The sequence below is a fragment of the Rana temporaria genome, chromosome 12 (assembly GCF_905171775.1).
Source record: "Rana temporaria chromosome 12, aRanTem1.1, whole genome shotgun sequence".
NCBI lineage: Eukaryota > Metazoa > Chordata > Amphibia > Anura > Ranidae > Rana > Rana temporaria.
The window spans coordinates 67,809,228-67,832,241 of NC_053500.1; the positions used below are offsets into that span (position 1 = coordinate 67,809,228).

General features: G+C 45.5%; 1 protein-coding gene and 1 non-coding gene across 3 annotated transcripts in view; both read left to right on the forward strand.

Moving 5' to 3' along the window:
• Positions 1 to 5,798: 5,798 nt before the first annotated feature.
• Positions 5,799 to 23,014, forward strand: part of DHX8 (DEAH-box helicase 8) — a 69,508-nt gene continuing 52,292 nt past the window's right edge. For both annotated transcript variants that reach the window (XM_040330080.1, XM_040330081.1), the window contains exons 1-4: positions 5,799 to 5,911; positions 10,024 to 10,156; positions 11,322 to 11,407; positions 16,219 to 16,291. In XM_040330080.1, the coding sequence (XP_040186014.1) occupies positions 10,048 to 10,156; positions 11,322 to 11,407; positions 16,219 to 16,291 (268 nt within the window). In that variant the 5' untranslated portion in view covers positions 5,799 to 5,911; positions 10,024 to 10,047. The remainder of the gene's footprint in view (positions 5,912 to 10,023; positions 10,157 to 11,321; positions 11,408 to 16,218; positions 16,292 to 23,014) is intronic.
• LOC120919753 lies at positions 19,994 to 20,112 on the forward strand. Its single transcript, XR_005744681.1, has one exon. It is a non-coding gene; the product is annotated as a 5S ribosomal RNA (ribosomal RNA).

Sequence of the window (23,014 nt, forward strand, 5' to 3'; positions counted from 1 at the left end):
CACTATCTGTCATGCTCAGAAACGTGTAGGCCTCTGCACTACTGTACATTCGCTTTGCCATTTTGGGCTCTAAATTTAGTGGTACAGTAGTGCGATTCACAGGTAAAAAAAGCACCTGACTGTCAGCGACTGTAGAAAACGCTTCAAAAAAAAAACTGTTAGCAATCGCAGGGATCAGGCCTGTCTCTGCGAACGCTGCAGTTACAGTATGTGTGTTGTGTTTTGTAAGTGACAGTGATCGATCGATACTGCACTTGGGTGGGTTGGGCTGGGCTGGGTGGAGGGGCAAAACGCAGGTGCTAGCGGGTATCTGGGCTGATTCCACTAACAATGCGTTTTTGGGTACCCTTAACTGCTGGGTACACTAGTATAGATCTGATCAGATCAGGTATCGATCCATTCAGATACTATACCACTAAGGGGGGTGTATGCTTTGCACGTGGGTGTAAGCGTTACTGGCACTAACCTAACGCTTCCTGGGGCGACGCAGACCCTGACTGACGCTAAAATTTTATTGATATCACCCGCCGGGCAAACAGGGGGTTAAACCTTTATTGGGTTATATACGGTGGGTGCCCTGATGCTATAAACAGCAAACTAACTAACCAGCGTCACCTGTAACACTTATACGGTGATCACTGGTAAAAGGGTTAACTAGGGGGCAATCAGGGGGTTAAAACCTTTATTAGGTAATATATGGGGGTACCTGACGCTTTCTAAAAACCTGGCAGCGAACCTAAATAACTAAATAACTAACTGGCTAACCTGCGTCACCAGTGACACTTATACGGTGATCACTCGTGAAAGGGTTACCTCTAGTGGCAATCAGGGGTTAAAACCTTTATTTAGAAAATTTATGGGGGTACCTAACGCTATAAAAACCTGGCGGCGAACCTCAAAAAATAACTAGCTACCTAGCGGCACCAGTGACACTAATACAGCGATCAGAAAAACGATCGCTTAGTGACACTGGCAATAGGGGGGTGAAAGGGTTAACTAGGGCGGTGATCAAGGGGTTAAACCTTTATTGGGGGGGGTAGGGGGCTACCCTGGACCTAAAGCGGCCTAAGGCTAATGTGCCTAACACTTTTTTCTGTCACAAATTACACCAAATGCAGTGATCAGAAAATAAATGATCACTGCAATCAGTGACACTGTGACAGGGGCAGGGGGGGGTTAGGGGGGTGATCTGGGGGTGACTGGGGGGCTTTATGTGCCTGTGTGTACTGGTGTCAGTGTGGAGCTTGGTGCAACTCACTGTTAGATAACATCTCTCCTCTGTGTCGGACGAAAAGACCGCCAGAGGAGAGATGACATCACTTCCTCCTGCCTGTGTTTACATTACACAGGCAGAGGAAGCCCATAGGCGGAAGGGGATTGGCTGGGAGCGATCGTGAGGGGGTGGCCAGAAACGAACAGCCGCCCCCTCATCCCGGATCGCTCCTACAGCCACGGGAACCGGCGCATGTACCAGGGGGGGGGTCCCGATCAGACCCCCGACCCACGTCAAGGCAGGCACGTACAGGTACGTGGATGTGCCTGTCCGTGCCATTCTGCCGACGTATATGTACATGCGGCGGTCATTAAGTGGTTAAAAATTTTTTAGAAGTATGTTTGGTTTTATATTTTTTAAAGTGGAATCTCTAGTTTTTTGGCTAAAATGCATGAACAATGACAAATGCTAAAAAGTTGGTCATTGTTCATGCGTTTTAACCAGAAATGTTTTAATTTTGGGATTCTCAAACAAAATAAACAAAAAAAAAAAGATATCTAAGAAAAAAAAAAGATATCTCTAAAAAAAATAACAAAAAAAATATTTATTAAAAATATTTATGTTGACAAATATTTCTAGCCAAAAATATATGTATTGATAATAAAAAAAATAATAATAATAATAAAAAAAAAATTCTAATAAGATATTTTTGGATAAAAAAAAAAGACACATTTTAAATGTGAAACAATAAATATTTTTGGATACTCAACAATGTGTGGCTTATTATTATATCAATGCTGCCTAAAAGACAAGTCTAGATGTGGTGTGTACATTGACAATGATGAGTATTTAGTACAGGAAAATAAACATGGCACTGTGATAACCTAGGAGAAAGCTACAATAAACTCAAATTAGAAAATAATCAAACAAAGAAAAATACTAGAATTTTTCTTTCCAACAAAAAATAATTTATTCAGCCAAGATCTGGCATTGGAATGGCCCCCCCTACCCCTAAATTAATCGACAGCACATGCGATTTGGGGGGCCAAGCCTGTATGGCCAGCCTCATGGGCCGCCACTGGAACATCAATGGCACAAGTGTCATGTAGTTTGTTGAGTGTCTCTTTAGGAAATTGTGCAATATGCAGCAGCAAAGTATGACATGGTTCAGATTCTACTTAACAACAACCCTACAGTCCCTTTCTTGTTTGCACCACCTGTATACTTCTGTTCAAAGTATATAGGGCCAAAGGGGCTTGTAATGACCTGGGGGGAGGGGGGCGGGGAAACCCATGCTATTTTTCTCCGTGATTTTCATCCATATTGCAGGGACCAAACATTACATTAAAGCCACAAGCAATCTTAAAATACCTTTTTCTTATAGTAAAGTAATCTCATTTTGTGCAGGGATAGTTTTAAACACGTGCCACTACTATAGACACCCAGCAGGTACGATATTTAAAGGAATTTTTTCATTTTTTTTTTCACTTTAAGCATCATTAAAATCGCTGCTCCAGAAAAAAATGACCGTTTTTAAAACTTTTTTTTCTATTGATACATGTTCCCTGGGGCAAGACCCGGGTCCCCAAACCTGTTTTCTGACAATAACTTGTATATTGGGCTTTAAAATTAGAACGTTCGAGTCCCATAGACGTCAATGGGGTTCTAAATGTTCGCGCGAACGCTCGGTCCATTCTATGGTTCTGATACGAACCGAACGGGGGGGTGTTCGGCTCATCCCTAATGCTGATAGCTTGTAAGAACATTTTTGGTTCTGGGCACCACCACCAGTGGCTAAGGCCCAATTTTTCTGCCCCTGTTTAACAGGGATGTGTAATTACAGTTTTTGATGCAATACTTTGCAGCAGGGCTCATTCCTGCACTCCAACTAGAGTATCTTCGAGGGGTTGCAGTGTTGTGGCACCAGCACCAGTGCCTAAGGCCCAATTTCTTTGCCCCTGTTTAACAGGGGAGTGTAATTACAATTTTTGATGCAATACTTTGCAGCAGGCTCATTCCTGCGCTCCAACTAGAGTATCTGTGAGGGGTTGTAGTGTTGTGGTACCAGCACCAGTGCCTAAGGCCCAAAAATTCTGCCCCTGCTTAACAGGGGAGTGTAAGTACAATTTTTGATGCAATACTTTGCAGCAGGGCTCATTCCTGCGCTCCAACTAGAATATCTGTGAGGGGTTGCTATGTTGTGGCACCAGCACCAGTGCCTAAGGCCCAATTTTTCTGCCCCTGTTCAACAGGGGAATGTAATTACAATTCCTGATCTAATATTTCACAGCAGGGCCCATTCCTGTGCCCACCAAGAGTAAATGTGAGGGCTTACAGTGTTGTGGCAACAACACCACCACCAAAGGCCCAATTTTTCTACCACTGTTCAACAATGGCATGTAGTTACAATTCTTGATATAATAGTTCACAGCAGGGCATTCCAGCGCCCACCAAGACTAAGGCCCCTTTCACATGTGCGGACCGTTCGTGCGTTTATTACAAGCCCGTTTACGGACTTGTAATAGATCCGCGTCCGTAAAGATCCGGTTTTTCGGACGGAAGAAAACCCTATTTTTCTTCCGTCTGCCGGATCGGATGAATACGGACAGACGGTCCGTATTCATCCGATTCCCCATAGGGGAGAGCGGAAGAAAGACAGGGCGGTCTCTGCACTGTGTGCGGGGACCGCCCTGTCCGCTGACAGCTCAGCGGGGATTACGGATGATCCCCGCTGAGCCGACGGACACACACGGAGCGGACACAAAAACGGTCCGCTCCGTGTGAAAGGACCCTAACTGTGAGGGCTTACAGTGTTGTGGCAACACCAACACCTAAGGGCCAAATTTCTGCAGAGTATATACCGCAGGCCCCTACTTTAAAACATACAACTTACAAACGACTCCTACTTGCAAACGGAAGGAGACAACAGGAAGTGAGAGGAAATCTACCCCTAGGAAGGGAAATTCTCTTCTGCAAGAGGTGTCTCCTGTCCACTGATGCTTTATCACCAATCCTTGTTTCACTAAAAAACCCAAATTTTCAAAAGAACATTTGTCATTGGGACAGAAAGTGAGGTGAAATCTTCTGAACAGATGCACACAGCAAAACAAATGTTACAGGGGTGATAACCCTTCTCTATGTTTTCAGAAAAGCTTAGAAATAGATTTTATGGCTGGAGCTAAACTTTAAAAAAGTAGCAGTTCAAAATTACAAACAGGTTTTACTTAACAACAAACCTACAGTCCGTGTCATGTTTGCACTGCCTGTATACTGCTGTTCAGAGTATATAGGGCCTGGGGGCCCCACGCCTTTCCTTGTTTTAATTTGGGTGCAGGGTTCCCCTTAATATCCATACAAGACCCAAAGGAGCTGGTAATGGGCTGGGTGGGGGACCTATGCCATTTTTCTCAGTGATTTTCATCCATATTGCTGGGACCAGACATTACATTAAAGCTGCAAGCAGTTTTAAATTACTTTTTTTCCTATAGAAATGTTGTTCTGTGCAGGGACAGTTCTAAACACGGGAAACACGTGCCACTTCACAGGCATACTATACACCCAGCAGGTACGATATTTAAAGGAATATTTCACTTTTATTTTTTCACTTTAAGCATCATTAAAATCACTGCTCCCGAAAAAACTGACGTTTTTCTAAAAAGAAAATTTGCATTGATGCATGTCCCCTGGGGCAGGACCCGGGTCCCCAAACCCTTTTTAGGACAATAACTAGCATATTACCCTTTAAAATTAGCACTTTTGATTTCGAACGTTCGAGTCCCATAGACTTTAACGGGGTTCTAAAGTTTGCGCGAACGTTTGGTCCGTTTGCATGTTCTGGTGCGAACCGAACGGGGGGTTCGGCTCATCCTTAAAGGAGTTCTCTGACCTAAAACTTTTAACCCCCGCTGTGCCCGGGCTGTAAAACTATACAAAATAAACTGTCACTTACCTGCCTACGATCCCCCGTTGTTCCGATATCGCCGTCCCGTTCTCCGGTCCCGGTCTCTTCCGCTTCCTGTGTGTCGGTGACTCATAGTGCGCTCAGCCTATCAGCGGCCGCGACGGGACATTGCTGCGGCCGCTGATAGGCTGAGCGCACTATGAGTCACCGACACACAGGAAGCGGAAGGGGCCCGTGACCGGAGAACGGGACGGCGATATCGGAACAACGGGGGATCGTAGGCAGGTAAGTGACAGTTTATTTTGTATAGTTTTACAGCCCGGGCACAGCGGGGGTTAAAAGTTTTAGGTCAGAGAACTCCTTTAATGATGAGTATAATGTTGATGAAGATTCTAGTTACTCCTATGTAGCTTAGCCCACTTGAATGCAGTAATACAAACCACAGTGATGTCACATTCACACACGTTCTTTATTATATACATCGTATATACTCTATATTATAGTTGGGTCATTTTTACCCCCGTATCCCACTTATATGTCTCATGTTTTAACCTCTCCCGTTCCCTATGACCACTGCAAGTACTCTATCTCGAACCTGCCCCTCCCCTCATTACGCCCACTCTTTCCAGCGGCTTGGAACGCAACACCCATGGCCTTACGACACTTCCTGTCAGTGAAACGCAGCGTCACTTCCGCCGGACGGAGAAAACGGCTGCTCTGCTGTTGATATACGGAACCTTTACATCGGGTGGTTCGTGGTTCCGGGAAGAAGGGATTTACCGCTGTTTCGTTTGCAGGTATTTTATACGGCTGTATAGGTATCATATAGATCAGGAAGGAAGGATCCGGAATATGAGGGTGTTTCATATATAGGAGAGGAGTGTGGGATATGGGGTGTGATGTAGGACAGGCGAGAGGAGTGCGGGATATGGGGTGTGAAGTAGGAGAGGAGTGCGGGATATGGGGTGTGAAGTAGGAGAGGAGTGCTGGATATGGGGTGTGATGTAGGACAGGTCAGAGGAGTGCGGGATATGGGGTGCAATGTAGGACAGGTGAGAGGAGTGTGGGATATGGGGTGCGATGTAGGACAGGGGAGAGGAGTGCGGGATATGGGGTGCGATGTAGGACAGGGGAGAGGAGTGCGGGATATGGGGTGCGATGTAGGACAGGCGAGAGGAGTGTGGGATATGGGGTGTGATGTAGGACAGGCGAGAGGAGTGCGGGATATGGGGTGTGATGTAGGACAGGCGAGAGGAGTGCGGGATATGGGGTGTGATGTAGGACAGGCGAGAGGAGTGCGGGATATGGGGTGTGATGTAGGACAGGCGAGAGGAGTGCGGGATATGGGGTGTGATGTAGGACAGGTGAGAGGAGTGTGGGATATGGGGTGCGATGTAGGACAGGTGAGAGGAGTGCGGGATATGGGGTGTGATGTAGGACAGGTGAGAGGAGTGCTGGAAATGGGGTGCGATGTAGGACAGGTGAGAGGAGTTCTGTATATGGGGAGTGATGTAGGACAGGTGAGAGGAGTGCGGGATATGGGGTGCGATGTAGGACAGGTGAGAGGAGTGCGGGATATGGGGTGCGATGTAGGACAGGCGAGAGGAGTGCGGGATATGGGCTGCGATGTAGGACAGGTGAGAGGAGTGCGGGATATGGGGTGTGATGTAGGACAGGTGAGAGGAGTGCTGGATATGGGGTGCGATGTAGGACAGGTGAGAGGAGTGTGGGATATGGGGTGTGATGTAGGACAGGTGAGAGGAGTGTGGGATATGGGGTGCGATGTAGGACAGGTGAGAGGAGTGCTGGATATGGGGTGTGATGTAGGACAGGTGAGAGGAGTGTGGGATATGGGGTGTGATGTAGGACAGGTGAGAGGAGTGCGGGATATGGGGTGCGATGTAGGACAGGCGAGAGGAGTGCGGGATATGGGCTGCGATGTAGGACAGGTGAGAGGAGTGCGGGATATGGGGTGTGATGTAGGGCAGGTGAGAGGAGTGCGGGATATGGGGTGCGATGTAGGACAGGTGAGAGGAGTGAGGGATATGGGGTGCGATGTAGGACAGGTGAGAGGAGTGCGGGATATGGGGTGTGATGTAGGACAGGTGAGAGGAGTGAGGGATATGGGGTGCGATGTAGGGCAGGTGAGAGGAGTGCGGGATATGGGGTGCGATGTAGGACAGGTGAGAGGAGTGCGGGATATGGGGTGCGATGTAGGGCAGGTGAGAGGAGTGCGGGATATGGGGTGCGATGTAGGGCAGGTGAGAGGAGTGCGGGATATGGGGTGCGATGTAGGTGAGAGGAGTGCAGGATATGGGGTGTGATGTAGGGCAGGTGAGGAGTGCTGGATATGGGCTGTAGTGCGGTCTATGCCCATGATAACCCACCCACTCTCTGTTATTGGCTCTCCCCTCCTCCAGGAATAGGATGGGAGGAGTCATGACATCAGCAACCCTCTTGTTTACAGAGGCAGGAGAGGATTGTGGCAGAGCTGTATAATGAAAGAAGACTGGCGTAGGAGTGTGAGTGTGGTGAGCTGTCTGATTGTGCCCACTGTGCTGCTGCATGTTTGCATTGGCTGACCACCATGTGCAGTCAGTGCTGAGTGGGATGGCAGCCAGCTCCTCCACCTGTGTAAGTGGCTGGCGGCATGTGTACTGCTCTGAACACCACTGCCAGAGGGGAGGAGGAGTCGCCCCGCCCAATCTGACCCAATCTGACATCACTTCTGGTATCGGTGCATTTTCACGAGTACTGATACTCACAAAAATGCCTAGTATTGACGATACATTACTATTGAATATCACTGAATTTGGATCAAAGGGGGATCGTGGTCTTCAGTGATCTGACTTTGGCATGTGACTTGTGCTCTGATCTTGAAGATCAGATCCCCTCCAAGACCATACCAGGCCCTTCAGTCTGGCATGGATTTTAAAGGGGGTTGTAAAGGTACAATTTTTTCCCCCCCTAAATAGCTTCCTTTACCTTAGTGCAGTCCTCCTTCACTTACCTCATGCTTCCATTTTTTCTTTTAAATGTAAAAATGTCCTTATTTCTTCTGAGAAATCCTCACTTCCTGTTCTTCTGTCTGTATCTACACACAGTAATGTGAGGCTTTCTCACTGGTGTGGAGTGTCGTGCTCGCCCCCTCCCTTAAGGGGTGAGGGGGGCGAGCAGGAGAGTCAGGGCGCCCACTAACATACAGCTCCTTTCTCTATCTGCAACGTAGAGAGCGTCCTGACCCTCCTGTAGTCCAAGGGAGGTGATGAGCACAACACTCCACACCAGGGAGAAAGCCTTGCATTACGGTGTGGAGTTACAGACAGAAGAACAGGAAGTGAGGATTTCTCAGAAGAAATAAGGACATTTAAAAGCTAAATTGAAGGATGAGGTAATTGAAGGAGGACTGCACTAAGGTAAAGGAAGCTATTTAGGAAAAAACATTTTTACCTTTACAGCCCCTTTAAGCGGAACCCCCCCCCCCCCCCCCCCCAAAATCCATACCAGACCCTTATCCGAGCACACAGCCCGGCAAGTCAGGAAAGGGGGTGGGGACGAGTGAGCCCCCTCCTGAACTACACCAGGCCTCTTCCTGACAACCCTGGCCGTTGGTTGTCAGGGTCTGCGGGTGGGGGGCTTATTGAAATCTGGAAGCCCCCCACCCTATGTGAATGACTATGGGGTACATTGGTTAGGAGTACAATCGCCAAAATAAAAACAAAATTGTTAAAAATAAAACATAGTACAAGTAATTTATGAAGAGGGCTCCAGCGTCTCAATTTCTTCACCCTCCTCCACTGACGTCGTCTGCCGGGTCTTATCCCTTCTCCAGTACTTCTTGATCTGTCCTCTGCCGGGTCTTATCCCTTCTCCAGTACTTCTTGATCTGTCCGCTGTCTTCTGCCTCTGCCGGATCTTCTCCCTTCTCCGGTACTTCTTGATCTGTCCTCTGCCAGGTTTTCTCCCTTCTCCAGTACTTCTTGATCTGTCCGCTGTCTTCTGCCTCTGCCGGATCTTCTCCCTTCTCCGGTACTTCTTGATCTGTCCTCTGCCAGGTTTTCTCCCTTCTCCAGTACTTCTTGATCTGTCCGCTGTCTTCTGCCTCTGCCGGATCTTCTCCCTTCTCCGGTACTTCTTGATCTGTCTTCTGCCTCTGCCGGGGCTCTGCTGTCTTTTCCCTCTTTTGTCGGGTCTTCTCCCTCTGTTTTTCTTCCGGTGTTGACTCAATGCTCTCTGCCGCTCTAATGCTGGGTGCATGGTGTGCCACTACTTATATTCTTATGGGGTGGGGTCACCCAGAGGCCCTGCCCCTTATGACATCACCACCCCATCATACCCCAGATTCACAGCCTTAGGCCAGGTTCTCATTGGTACACAACTGTTGCACTACTGTCATCCTATTTTGCCCTGCTACATCGGTCCTACTTCCATCCAAAATAAGATTTTGCTCCAACTTTGAGATGGTCTGACTTGTCCTTTGATCAAGAAAAACATCCCAGTGTGACATGAATTCCTATTCCTGCTGCTGTAATCACCATGTCGGATGCCACAAGTTGGATGGCAAGGACAAGGATACGAATTCAATTATATTCAATGGGTTGAAGTCGGACCGAAGTAGTGCAGGGAGCATTTTCAAAGTCAGACCCACTTGTTACTACGGCTCCCATAGGGAATCATTGATTTACACACATCATGAGTTCACAAAGTTGGAGTGTATGTTGTACCAGTGTGAACCCGGCCTTGCGGAGTTCTGTGAGGGAGAGAACTACATCTACCGTCAACCATTGCGGCTGACGGCTTGTAGTTCTCAATGAACTATGTGTGTGCTGGTGAGCTGATTAACAATATCGTTATTTCTTCTTTACTATTGTTCTACTAGTTTTTCTAATTATTATTGTTACTTTTGTAGGACTGTCCCGTCTGAGTAATAAACATGGCAGATGTGGCACTGGAGGAACTGCGAAAACTTGAGTACCTTTCTTTGGTCTCGAAGGTTTGCACAGAGCTGGATAACCATTTGGGCATTAATGACAAAGATTTAGGTAAGCAATGTCAAATGTTTATCAGATGAACAAAATCTGTAATGTGTGGAGAAGTTTAAAGGTAGTATGATGTATTGTAATGTGTATTCATGCTTTTGTAATGCTACAGTGGAACTTTGGGTTACGAGTTAATCCTTTCCAGGAGAATGCTCGTAATCCAAAGTACTTGCATATCAAAGCGAGTTTCCCCATAGAAGTCAATGGAAACGAAAAAAAATTTGTTCCACATTGACTTTAATGGCATGCAATACCGCATGCTGCCAGAGGCGGGGGGCGCCGGAGAGCCTCGTAAACACTCGGAAAGGGCCGAGGACACCTCGGCTGAACTCGAAAACTGAGTATTTCCCAAATTTTGCCGAACGGCACCGTTCGGCTCTTGCACCCCCTCGCCTCAAGGTATTGTAATCTGGCGGCCCTTCCCCCTCCGAGGCAGCCCAATGGAAATCTCACACACGTGATTTATACGGTCTTTATATATATTTTTCACCTGGTGATCCAGCTAGTGATTCTGTCTGTCATTTCCAACCCCTCTAACAGAGGTCGTGATATTTAAAGGGTTAAGACAAACCATTTAAAGCTGAACTAACTGATTTTTTTTCTAAAATGTTTACATTCAAGACCTACCGTTAAAGTTGCTAGGGTGCTTAGGTCAGGTCTTAACCAAGCCATCAAATGGCTGATCACATGCATCACCATGCTAATTACAGATCAACCAAGAGTCTCTAGGATGACGGCAGCTTTTGGCTTTTAAAAAAAAATGGAGGGTTTAGTTCCACCTTTAAAGCAGTAGTAAACCCGCAGCAGCTTCCCCCCCCCCCCATACCTGAAAGGCATAATGAGCTAGTATGCACCGCATACTAACTCATTATGAAATACTTACCTCGGAACGAGACGTGGGGAATTTACCTGGTCCACGCTGAGGGAGATGTGGTAGCTGTCCTTGAAGATTCCTAGCAGGGGTATAATACACAAACGCACACTTGTATACAGTATGCTGGTTACATTTATTAATGAAATTCATGCATGACTTCCTTTGAATCCAGTACAACAGATTGGATTTAGATTTTATTCAGTTACGTCACTATAATTGCTCTGGTCAACAAACTTTTTTGTCAAGTTCAAGATTCTTATATATCTATATATAATTTTTTTTTTTTTCTTGCAGCTGAATTCATCATTGACCTCGCAGAGAAGTTTCCTTTCCATGACACTTTTAAATCTGCTCTGGAAAAGAATGGTGCAGAATTCACAGTAAGTGCTTTGATTAAGTTGTCTCTGTCTAACTACCTAATGTAGAACTAAAGGTAAAACGTGTGTGTGTGTGTGTTTTTTGGAGAGCGTAAGGGAGGGTTACAACCCCTGCCAGTTATTTTATGCCACCTGTGTTCCATTGGGGAGATTTGCCTTTGCTTCCTGTTCCATAGCCAAAACAGGAAGTGAGGGGTAATCCCTTGTGTGATTGATTTTTTTTTTTTTTCTTCCCTTTTCATAACTGTTCTGGGCACAAGTCAAAATGTTTGATATTTTTTTTTTCTGTTACTTTTACTTTCAATGATGATAGTTAACAGGATAAATAAAGAGGGTGAATCTCTCCAACGGGGGCACAAAACTGGCAGGGTATATAATCCCCTATTCAAAAGTTTGCCTTTAGTTTAAGCTTTAAAATGTATGGAAGCCCTAGCAGTGAACGTCTTATTTGCTACATTTTGGTCTCTTAAGGCCTGGTTCACACTAATGCGATTTCAGATGTGACCTGAGCAGAATCGCATGACAAGGGAAATCACATTGTTTTCAATAATGTCTGCAACTTGGCACACAGCGACTTTGGAAGCGATTTTGGTGCGATTTCAGTGATTTTTGGTGCCAAAGAATATGCAAACATTATCAAAGTTGCATCTAAGTAGCACTGTAGTATGTATGTATGTATGTATAATTGCACTGAAAGTTGGATCAAAATCGTATCGCAGTAGTGTGAACATAGCCTAAATACAGTATATCTTTGAAAACTTTGTTACGTTTTTTGTTTCAAACATGCGGGAATATCTTTTGATTCTAATGAAAATCTTGTGATCATTTCCTGTGCTCTCTGAATGTGCTGTTTTGTTATCAGTTACATTGTTCACAGCTTTATCTCTATATGCTACAGAATACCTCTCCCTCTTCTCCATTCCTAGGGGGAGGAGTTTATTAGCCATGTTAGGGTAACAATACTGTTCCTCCATAGCTACGAGTGAGCGTCGTCATCCTAGGAAAGGACTTGTGTTACAGGTGGAGGAAAAAAAAGAATACTGCAGCCACTTAATCTACAGTATATAAAATGTTTGTTCTTGGGTTTAGTAACGCCCTAAAATCATTTATATGTCCGCTTTTGCTTACATTATACAAGCGTATAGCATCTGTCACTGCTCTGACCCCCCCCCCCCCCCACTGGAATGCTGGGCTGTGGAGGTGGTGGAAGCGGGCAGCTCAGGCTCTCAGCAGCTTGCTGAGGCGGGTCCTGGTCCAGGCATGTGGACAGATCCCGACCATATGTCTGCAATCTTTTCTTGCTCTGTGATGTCAGCCGTCTGCTGAAAACTGGTCACAGGAGTGCAAAACGATCTGCACACCTGTGACCCACAGGAGAAGTACAGCCGAATGAGCTTTGTCTGTTCTTTTACTTAAAGGCCCCTTTCACACTGGGGGGCTGGAGGTGCGGTGGCCACTTTAGTGTCGCTTTACCGTCAGATTTGCGGCAGTATTCGGTATTTTACCCCCTGTGGTTTGCTGCAACGCATGTTTATTGGCAAGATGTGTTTGGCTGTTAAGTATGAATAGCACCCCAGCACAGCAATGCGCAAAACATGTGTTTCACATGTTACAGTAACATGCATACTATATGGGAACCCTTCAGACTTGTACACACACACTTGGGTTTTTATTTTTTATTCAACCCAGCGGGCTGAACGAAAAAATCTGACGGGTCACTGTATCAACATTTCTGGGTCACTAGGGCCCTATCTTAGATGTCCTTGTGAGGTCTAAATGTTGGGCGTCCCTCATATGTGGGGCCTGCAACCATTTTCCTAGAGCTATGGTGGCCATTTTGCGCTGGACCTTTCCATTGGAACCATTTGGGGAAGTGCATGGGGGCCACTTTCCTGCAGCTGTGCGGCGGCAGCCATCTTGTCGATTCATCTCTTACACTGGATGTAAGGGCCTGTAATAAGGCATCTGTGCTTACTGGCCACATCCAAAGGCAGCATTCATTTGTGTGTGGGTCGGCTGTATGGAGTCTCAGGTGCAGGTTTTTCTCCTTATCGCCTTATGGAGGCGGCGCGTTCCTCTAGATCTGTCCCCCTACATATGCTGTTGGATATCCTGGAAAGTGAGCAGATGGCGCCCCTGCTGTAACATGTCTTCTGTTGCCTCGGGCTCTGTGGTTTCTGTGGCCCTGATAATGCATTCCCTAATTCCTTGGACAGCTAATCATGTCCTGTATAATCGTGCAGGAGAAAGTGCTGGTGACTGCATCGATTACTTCCATGCAAGAGGAGCTTAAAATTGAGGACTCCGCTGGGACAGCTGATGAAATGCCTGTCTCCTTTGGTACATACAGGCTGGAAAGGTCTGTTGGTGTATTACCTTTTACCCCCCCCCCCATGCTTTGATTAATTTCTTTTAAAACATTTGGGAATTTCCGAAGTGTCCTTTTGTGGTTTCGAAGCTCTTTGCGTTGTGTGTGTGTGTATATGTATATATAATGTGTGTGTGTGTGTGTGTGTGTGCGCGCGCGCGCACGCGCACACACACACACAGCGGCAAGGTGGCTCTCCGATCGCGTTTTTGTACATGATCCTGCACTTCCGGGTCTGGGGCATGCTCACTGTGAGTGGACACAGCGGGAGCCAATCAGGCGGTCCGCCCACACAATGTCCTTCGGGACCAGCAGGAAACAGGCAGAACGCCGGTCTGCCTATGTAAACAAGGCAAATTGCCGTCCTGTGAGAAGAGAAGGTTGTGATCCTGTGTTCCTGGACATGGATATCTGCCTTCCCATAGTACAAGCACCTCACACAGTGTACACAAGCACAGGTTAGGCACCCCCCCCCCCCCCCCCCCGGCATATAGCAGAGTGACGGCCGGGTAGTGGTTGTTATTCTGACTGGGAGTCATATGATGACCAGCAGGATAATTGCCGCTGCACGCCGGCAATCGGTGGTGTGTCAGTCTGACACACCGATCTTGGTAAAGAGCCTCTTTACCATGTGATCAGCCGTGTCCAATCACGGCTGATCGCGATGTAAACGGGAAGAGCCGTTCATTGGCTTTTCCTCACTCGCATCTGACAGATGCAAGTAGAGGAGAGCCGATCGGCGCCTTTCCTGATAGGGGGAGTCTTCGCCTATTGTTCTTTAGTGCAGCCCCCCGCGGAAGCCCCCCAACATGTGGATGGCCAGGTACGTCCCCCATGGCCACCAGGGATGTCGTGCATATGCCCAATATATGCCAATCAGTACCCACAAATGGGCACTGACTGGCACCATTCATAATGCCAGATCAGTGATGCCCAGCAATGCCACCCATCGGTGTCGCATTTGAGTGCCCATCAGTGCCGTATACCAGTGCCCTTCATTAAAGGAGAAAACTTGCTTATTTACAAGATTTTATAACAGAAACAAAGAAAAAAAAATTGGGCTTTTTTTTATTTTATTTGTTGCACAAAAAAATAAAAACCCCAGCAGTGATCAAATACCACCAAAAGAAAGCTCTATTTGTGGGAACAAAATGATAAAAAAATGTGTTTGAATGACAATTGTGCGGTCATGCTATACTGCACCCAAAGTGCGACAGCGCTGAAAATTGGCCTGGGCAGGAAGGGGGTGTAAGTACCTGGTATTGAAGTGGTTAAAACAAACCTGCCATACTTGCCTGCTCTGTGCAAGGGTTTTGCACAGAGCGGCCCCAAACCTTTTTCTAGGGTCCTCCCGTGGCGTGCCTGGCTCTTCCTTCTCGGGTGCCCCCATAGAGAGCCACATTCCTTGGGGGCGTGCTCCCGAGTCCTGCTGCTGCATCCATTGGCACAGACCGCAGTACTCTGCCCCTGGCTTTCATGTCACTGAATTTGATTAACAGCAGCGGGAGCCAATGGCTCCTGCTGATATCTATCCAATGAGGACCCGAGACGGCTAAATAAGAATGTACAATATGTATGCAATAGGTAAACTAAACAGTTACTCAAATTAGAGATGGACTCGAGGTGTAATGTCCTTCTCAAAAAGTCTGCTTCCTTTAAAGTCTCCAGGACATGTCCTGGTCCTTTGTGTTCAAAACCAACTCTGTTCTTCTTTGTCTCCCATGCCTGTTCAAATGTGCCAAGCTCCTCCCCCATACTTCCTGTAACCTGACTTAAACTAGTCCGACTGCTTGATTTACACATCAATGGGGAGAGCCTTTGCTTTTAACAACACAAGGTCCTAAAATCTAACTCCATATTCCTGCTATAAAATCACTACAAATAGCCATGGCAACACAAAACCCAACATTTCATATTGCTGATATGTGCCTGCTGTACCATGTACTTGTATGAAAACATATTCTGTTCTTTTTATTGATTTCCTTTTATGTAAAGTTCCTGCTAGGTCTCTGCTTTCCTATTAAAAACTGACCACACTAATCAGGGGAGCACACCATGGTCCGTTCTCTAGCTATGCTGGGAATTTGTGCTCTCCTCCAATGATCAGACTTTTCCCCCAGCACAGCCTTTCACTGGGAAGATCAGTGTGCTACAGTTTCTCCTCCCCCAGCTCTTATGCAGCTGAGAACAAAGGATATGTGATCACTTCTAAAAGAGGGGGGGGGGGGACAAATATATAAGTATATATGTATTCACAAATGTTTTTCATTTCTATTTTCACCTGAATGGGTTGTTTTACAAGGTGAGAGTTTCCAATCACTGTGAAGACCCACTCAATGGACTTCAATAAAAGATTGTATGCCAAGTACAAAAATCCTATTTTACAGTTCTTAGTACATTTTATATTGCTGACTTGATAACAATGTCTTTTTTTTTCTTTTGGCAGGATTCTCTTATTAGTAATTTACTGAGGTTGATCCAGACAATGAGATGTTCAACAAAGCCATCTACAAGTAAAGGTGTGTGTGACTTGTCACTTGACACACTCCTTCTTCTCCTTTCTAGAGTGGGTCACCCCCCCCCCCCCCCCACACACACACACACACACACGTCACTTTCTTGTGTAGGAAAACCTACTGATGTATCTCTTGTCAAATGATGCCCATAAATTGGCATTTTGGATGGAAAGCATGTTTTAAGGGTCTGTATGAAAATGTCCTAGAAAAAAGATTCTTGGCAGATTAATTTCCATATGGAAATCCCTAAACATAATAAAACAGATTTTCTCTTTCGTTCATAGACGGACACAGCCTTCATTGACCTTAGGGTTATGCTTCTTCCTATAGGAAGAAGCATAACCCTAAGGTCAATGAAGGCTGTGTCCGTCTATGAACGAAAGAGAAATGGATTTTACGGTGAGTACAAAAATCCTTTTTGTTTTTTACTCCGTCTTTCCTGAAAAGATATGCCCTAATAATAAAACTTTTCCTTGTGTATACAATTGCTAGGGCTTGTGATCCAGGCTTTAATTACACTCTTGTATGTGTTTTTTTTTTTGTAATCTGGCCTTGGTAAACCTGGTGATGCTGCCAGTTCTCCTGGGTTCCTGTTACAGATTGACCAAGACAAACACAGAAGCAGATCCGTGTTAGCTTTGGCCAAGTATCGTCCATGGGGAGACTTCTGGGAGTTACAGGACGCTGTGCCTACGCACAGCATACCTATATCTCCTGTTGGTAGTTGTGTGGCCATACAAATGACATCCAATCAAAAATACAGTGCGCTCAGTGATAATGAAGCATGGTAAATGTACAGTAAATATAAAACTTCTAAAACCATAAAAGGTCCAAAGTTCAAATAAAACACTGTAGCAGCGCTATTCCCAGACCAACGTCTGAAACACTTCTATATGTCCATAATATATAGGAAATCAGATGATAGTGCTGATAGATAGGCAGAGAAAATCTTCAATTAGTGCTTCCTTCACCAGAGGGGGCGTTCACCACGTGAGGGGATAAACCCCTTAAGGGGATGCACTCACCACAAATAAGCAAAAGTAAAGCCTTGAGCATATGTCTCTCTGTATCTCCTGGATGTTGCACTCTCCACCAGCCAATGTGTTTATGTTCAATCAAATCGCCATCACATGGAAACAGAGGGAACTCAAATAGTGTGATATTGTTTTAAATAAATGTAAATTTTATTGAGCCCCAAACACATCCCTTAATACATTCAGCGTACCATAAATATAATAATGACAAGCAAAGATAACAAATAGATGCCAGTACTGTGCCTGTGAGTCTTTCTGGCCGGACAGCGCAGTGTGCTAAGAGCAGACTTTTTTTTTTTTTTTTTTTTTCTGTTCCTGGTTCCAAAAGGCTGTACACAGTGTTAGGTCATTGGATTAGCGTCACGCCCTGACGTTTCGTCCTTAATTGACTTCTTCTGAGGGCGCCCTCAGAAGAAGTCAATTAAGGACGAAACGTCAGGGCGTGACGCTAATCCAATGACCTAACACTGTGTACAGCCTTTTGGAACCAGGAACAGGAGGAAAAAAAAAAAAAAAAAAGTCTGCTCTTAGCACACTGCGCTGTCCGGCCAGAAAGACTCACAGGCACAGTACTGGCATCTATTTGTTATCTTTGCTTGTCATTATTATATTTATGGTACGCTGAATGTATTAAGGGATGTGTTTGGGGCTCAATAAAATTTACATTTATTTAAAACAATATCACACTATTTGAGTTCCCTCTGTTTCCATGTGATGGCGATTTGATTGAACATAAACACATTGGCTGGTGGAGAGTGCAACATCCAGGAGATACAGAGAGACATATGCTCAAGGCTTTACTTTTGCTTATTTGTGGTGCGTGCATCCCCTTAAGGGGTTTATCCCCTCACGTGGTGAACGCCCCCTCTGGTGAAGGAAGCACTAATTGAAGATTTTCTCTGCCTATCTATCAGCACTATCATCTGATTTCCTATATATTATGGACATATAGAAGTGTTTCAGACGTTGGTCTGGGAATAGCGCTGCTACAGTGTTTTATTTGAACTTTGGACCTTTTATGGTTTTAGAAGTTTTATATTTACTGTACATTTACCATTGTTTTCCCGTTTTAAGCAGCAGCTTTTATCTTGTTTGTTTATCTGAATACCTGTGCCCAATATTACCTCAGTTTGCATCTTAAGCGCAGAGCAGTGCTGTAATTTAGAAGGAAGGGCGACATCAGCATTTCTCTCATCACCTTCCAGGACGGCACCCGAGAGATGATGGCTCCTCCCCACAGGAAACACAATCACTTAACAATTTAAAAGTCCCCACCCTTCCCCTTGATCCTCAGTATTGATTGTGTTTCTCCCGAACACATCGTCACGTTTGTTTTGTTTGAATACCTAGAGACCGGGGAGGGTCGAAGGTACCCCTGTTGAGACAGGTCTTAGGGAGGCCGGGGAGGGCTGAACTAACCTGTAGGCCTTCGGGTCTAACTCACAGGTCGCCCCAGGCGTGCACCAGCGCTCTGAGCGGCGGGGAGGCTTGCCATCGCTAGGGTGCAGAAGAAACGCCGCCATTTGAAGAGCTCTCTCTTCCCGGGTACTGCTTCCTACTTTTGGAAACATGGCGCTCCAAGCCTCTGAGTGAAGGTGGGGCTTTTGCCTCACAGCGCAACCCGGAAGGGACGCCGGAGAGAAGCATGGCGGTGGAAGGGTCGGCTTGCGGATAGCCCTTACAAGAGGTACCGACAGCCGGGGACCCAGCCAAACCTCCTCATGGACAGGAGGAGATGAAGGCAAATGTGACTGCAGGCAGATCCAGGTCGGGGCGCAGTGAGTACATTCCCCCTTGGAAAGGGAGGAGGAAAGGGAGTGAGAGTCCTGGTCTTCAGGGTCTGAGTCTCTGGGGCCAGCCAGCCAGCACAGGACTGGTTTTTACTTCTCACCCTTTCACCTCCCCAGTACAAACCTGCAGTCCTGGGGGAGGACAAAGTAATATTATGCATATATGTATATCTCTTGTCTTGCAAAAACCCCCCAGCGGATCCCAGGAGACCCCAAATAAACAGTCTCCTACCGCTACAGGGCATAGCTCCTCATAACTTGGCAGAGAAAGGAAAAACTTTCCATGAAGCCGCCAGGCAGTCCGTAACTTAAGGTCTGACATAGAGGAGCTTATCCCTAGAGAAGACATATCCTCCCAAGAAGGCCTCGTCCGAACGGAACCTAGTGCCCTTCCCCCGCCCTCACAGTCATTCCCTCTAGTCCAGGTAGAGGAAGCTTAAGGAGGACAGGGAGGATATGGTAAGCCAAGCTAAACAGGAGCCATTCACCCTAGAGGGTCTGGTTGGACTCCTGCAGGCAAATACAGGCCTCTGAGGAGATTATAAAATCCCTAGAATAATCTCATAAAAGGGGGCTGAGCAAGGCTCAATCCAGTTAGGGCCAGCCTGCCATGAATCTGACAGGCAGATCACAAGGGTGCAGTTAGGTTTTTTAGCCAAAAAAAAAAAACTGACCTCCTAAACTCTTAGGATAGGCCCAACAGGGGGCATACTAGTGGGTTTATTACCCTTGTGGGGGTTGTTTATTGGTTACAATATCTCCCAAGTTCCAACCGATCACTTCCTCCTTACACTGCTGGTATATCTGTCAGTGTGTTAGAGTTAATCTAAACCTCTTGTGGCTCAGGCAACAAACCATTTAGGTGGTGTGAGAAGCATAAAGCCTACGGCCACATCACCCTGAAAGTGCCCGATCTCGTCTGATCTCGGAGGCTAAGCAGTGTCGGGCCTGGTTAGTACCTGCATGGGAGACCGCCTGGGAATACCAGGTGCTGTAGGCTTAAAAATGCTAGCCTGCAACCCTTAATTGGGAGTTTCTCTGGTACAAACCCCTGTGTTAAAGCTATGAAAATCAGCCATACAGGTGTCTGATTGCCTCCAGCCTGAGACTATGGTCACCTCTTCATGAGAAACCTAATTGATTTCTGAGTCTGTGCTCGTTAAGACCTTAAAGGCTTGGACTAGCTCCCACCTGTGTGTGGACCAGCTACACCTACTCAGACCTTTGCAATAGCAGAATAGCAGCTACCACTATTGTGGTATAGTCACACACCTCGGATTTCCAGTATTTGGAACTACCATGTTCCTTCACTGGGATGAAGGATCAATATCTGAAACTCAGGTTATGCTAGGATAGAGCGTTGGTCTGTCCGCACATCAGAAATGCACAACATGGGTTTATCTTGGGTCATTTCTGAGATATATGTGTGTGTATGTGTATATATATATATATATATATATATATATATATATATATATATATATATATATATATATATATATATATATATATATATATATATATATATATATATATATAATTTGTGTGTGTATATATGTAGACTGATGATCAAGGGATATCCTATGACTCACCAGAAATGCCTAAAATTGATTAGATAACGGTACTCTGTTCCTTATCAAACGCATAACACTGAATGGTGGTGACGCCTCTATGGTATATTCGCACACTATTGTTATTCAGAAACATACCACATTGAGTTACTGTCGGTGTAATTTCTGTCGGATACATGCATGTATATTATTGCTTATCAGAGAAGCATGACATTGATTTGTCGGTGACACCTCTATTATATAAACCGCACACTATGGTTATTCAGAAACATACCACACTGAGTTACTGTTGGTAAAAATTTCTGGAGGTTACATGTTGGTACACTATTACTTATCAGAAACGCATGACGCTGAGTTACTGATAGCGACACTTCTGCTGGTTATATGACTATACAATTTTGCTGATCAGAAACGCATAGCATTGTATTATTGTTAACCACTTCTCTACTTTGGGTGTTTTTCAGATTTGGCGTTTACAAGACTAAAACATTTTTTTTTGCTAGAAAATTACTTAAAACCCACAAACATTATATATATATTTTTTTCTAATACCCTAGAGAATAAAATGGCGATCATTGCAATACTTTTTGTCACACCATATTTGCGCAGCGGTCCTACAAGCGCACTTTTTTTGGAAAAAAATCACTTTTTTGAATTAAAAAATAAGACAGCAATAAATTTGGCCCAATTTTTTTATATATTGTGAAAGATAATGTTACGCCGAGTAAAATGGTACCCAACATGCCACGCTTACAAATTGCGCCCGCTCGTGGCATGGCGTCAAACTTTTACCCTTAAAAATCTCGATAGGCGACGTTTAAAAAATTCTACAGGTTGCATTTTTTGAGTTACAGAGTAGGCCTAGGGCTATAATTATTGCTCTCGCTCTAACGATCGCGGCGATACCTCACTTGTGTCGTTTGAACACAGTTTTCATATGCGGGCGCTACTCACGTATGCGTTCGCTTCTGCGCACGAGCTCGTCGGGACGGGGCGCTTTAAAAAACATTTTTTTTTTTTCTTATTTATTTTTATTTATTTTATTATTTTTTACACTGGGAAAAAAAATAAAAAATAAATGATCACTTTTATTCCTATTACAAGGAATGTAAACATCCCTTGTAATAGAAAAAAGCATGACAGGTCCTCTTAAATATGAGATCTGGGGTCAAAAAGACCTCAGATCTTATATTTAGACTAAAATGAGAAAAAAAAAAAAAAAATTGGAAAATGTCATTTTTTCAAATGACAAAAAAAAAAAATGTTTCTTTAAGAGGCTGGGCGGGACTGACGTTTTGACGTCACTTCCGCCCAGCCGAGCTATGGGGACGGGCGAAGGAGATTTTTCCTTCAGTCTCGTCCCCGCTCAGCTCCCGAACGGTCGCGATCTCCTCCGCCGCTACCGACGGCTCCGGTAAGCGGCGGAGGGCGCGGGAGAGCGGCGGGAGGGGGGGGCCCCTCTCCCGCCACCGATAACGGCGATCTCGCGGCGCATCCGCCGCGGAGACCGCCGTTATCGTTACCAGAACCGCTGACAGTAAAGATACATACCTCGGTTGTGGCAGCAGCTGCTGCCGTTACCGAGATATGTATCTTTAAAGTTAGGCCGTATATAGTCGTACAGCGGTCTGGAAGTGGTTAAGGATATTTATAAATTCAGATATGCACTGCTTTAAGGGTCCTTTTTTTGCTAGTGACATTTCTGTTGATTAGATGACCCGACAAGGTTGCATTAAGTAACACATTGGGTTGCCGACAACATGCTGTTGGTCATATAAACTTTCCAAGTTTTTTTTTTCTAATCAAAATCATGCACAACTGGTATTGTGGGTTCATGACGGTATACTGTTACTATCCAGAAACGCACAGCATTGAGTTTTCTTGCTAGTGACGTTTCTATCAGGTATATGACTGTGGGTGTTGGAATACACAATGTTACTGTCTGTAACATTTCGGTCCCTTGTCCTATACCCTATTGTTTATCTGAAGTATGCTAATACCACTCTCTGCTAGTTATGACTGCAGGGAGTATAACACCAGCAATACACGGTTGAGGCCGCATATGTCCTTTTGGTCATACTGGCCATGCGACTGCTTTTTCTATGATCATCAGAGATATACTATAGGTGCTAGTATTATTTTCTGTTGATTGGAAGACCGTACTGCGGTCAGTCAGGAATAGACAACACTATAGTGGTTCTTGTCCTCCTGTCCTGAATCTATTACCTTGGGTCGCTGCACATAAATAAAACACAGCAGTAGAAGGTGTCTGTGTCCTCTGCGTTCTTTATTACTCAGAAAAAACACCATATTGGCTAGTGGCCTCTCTGT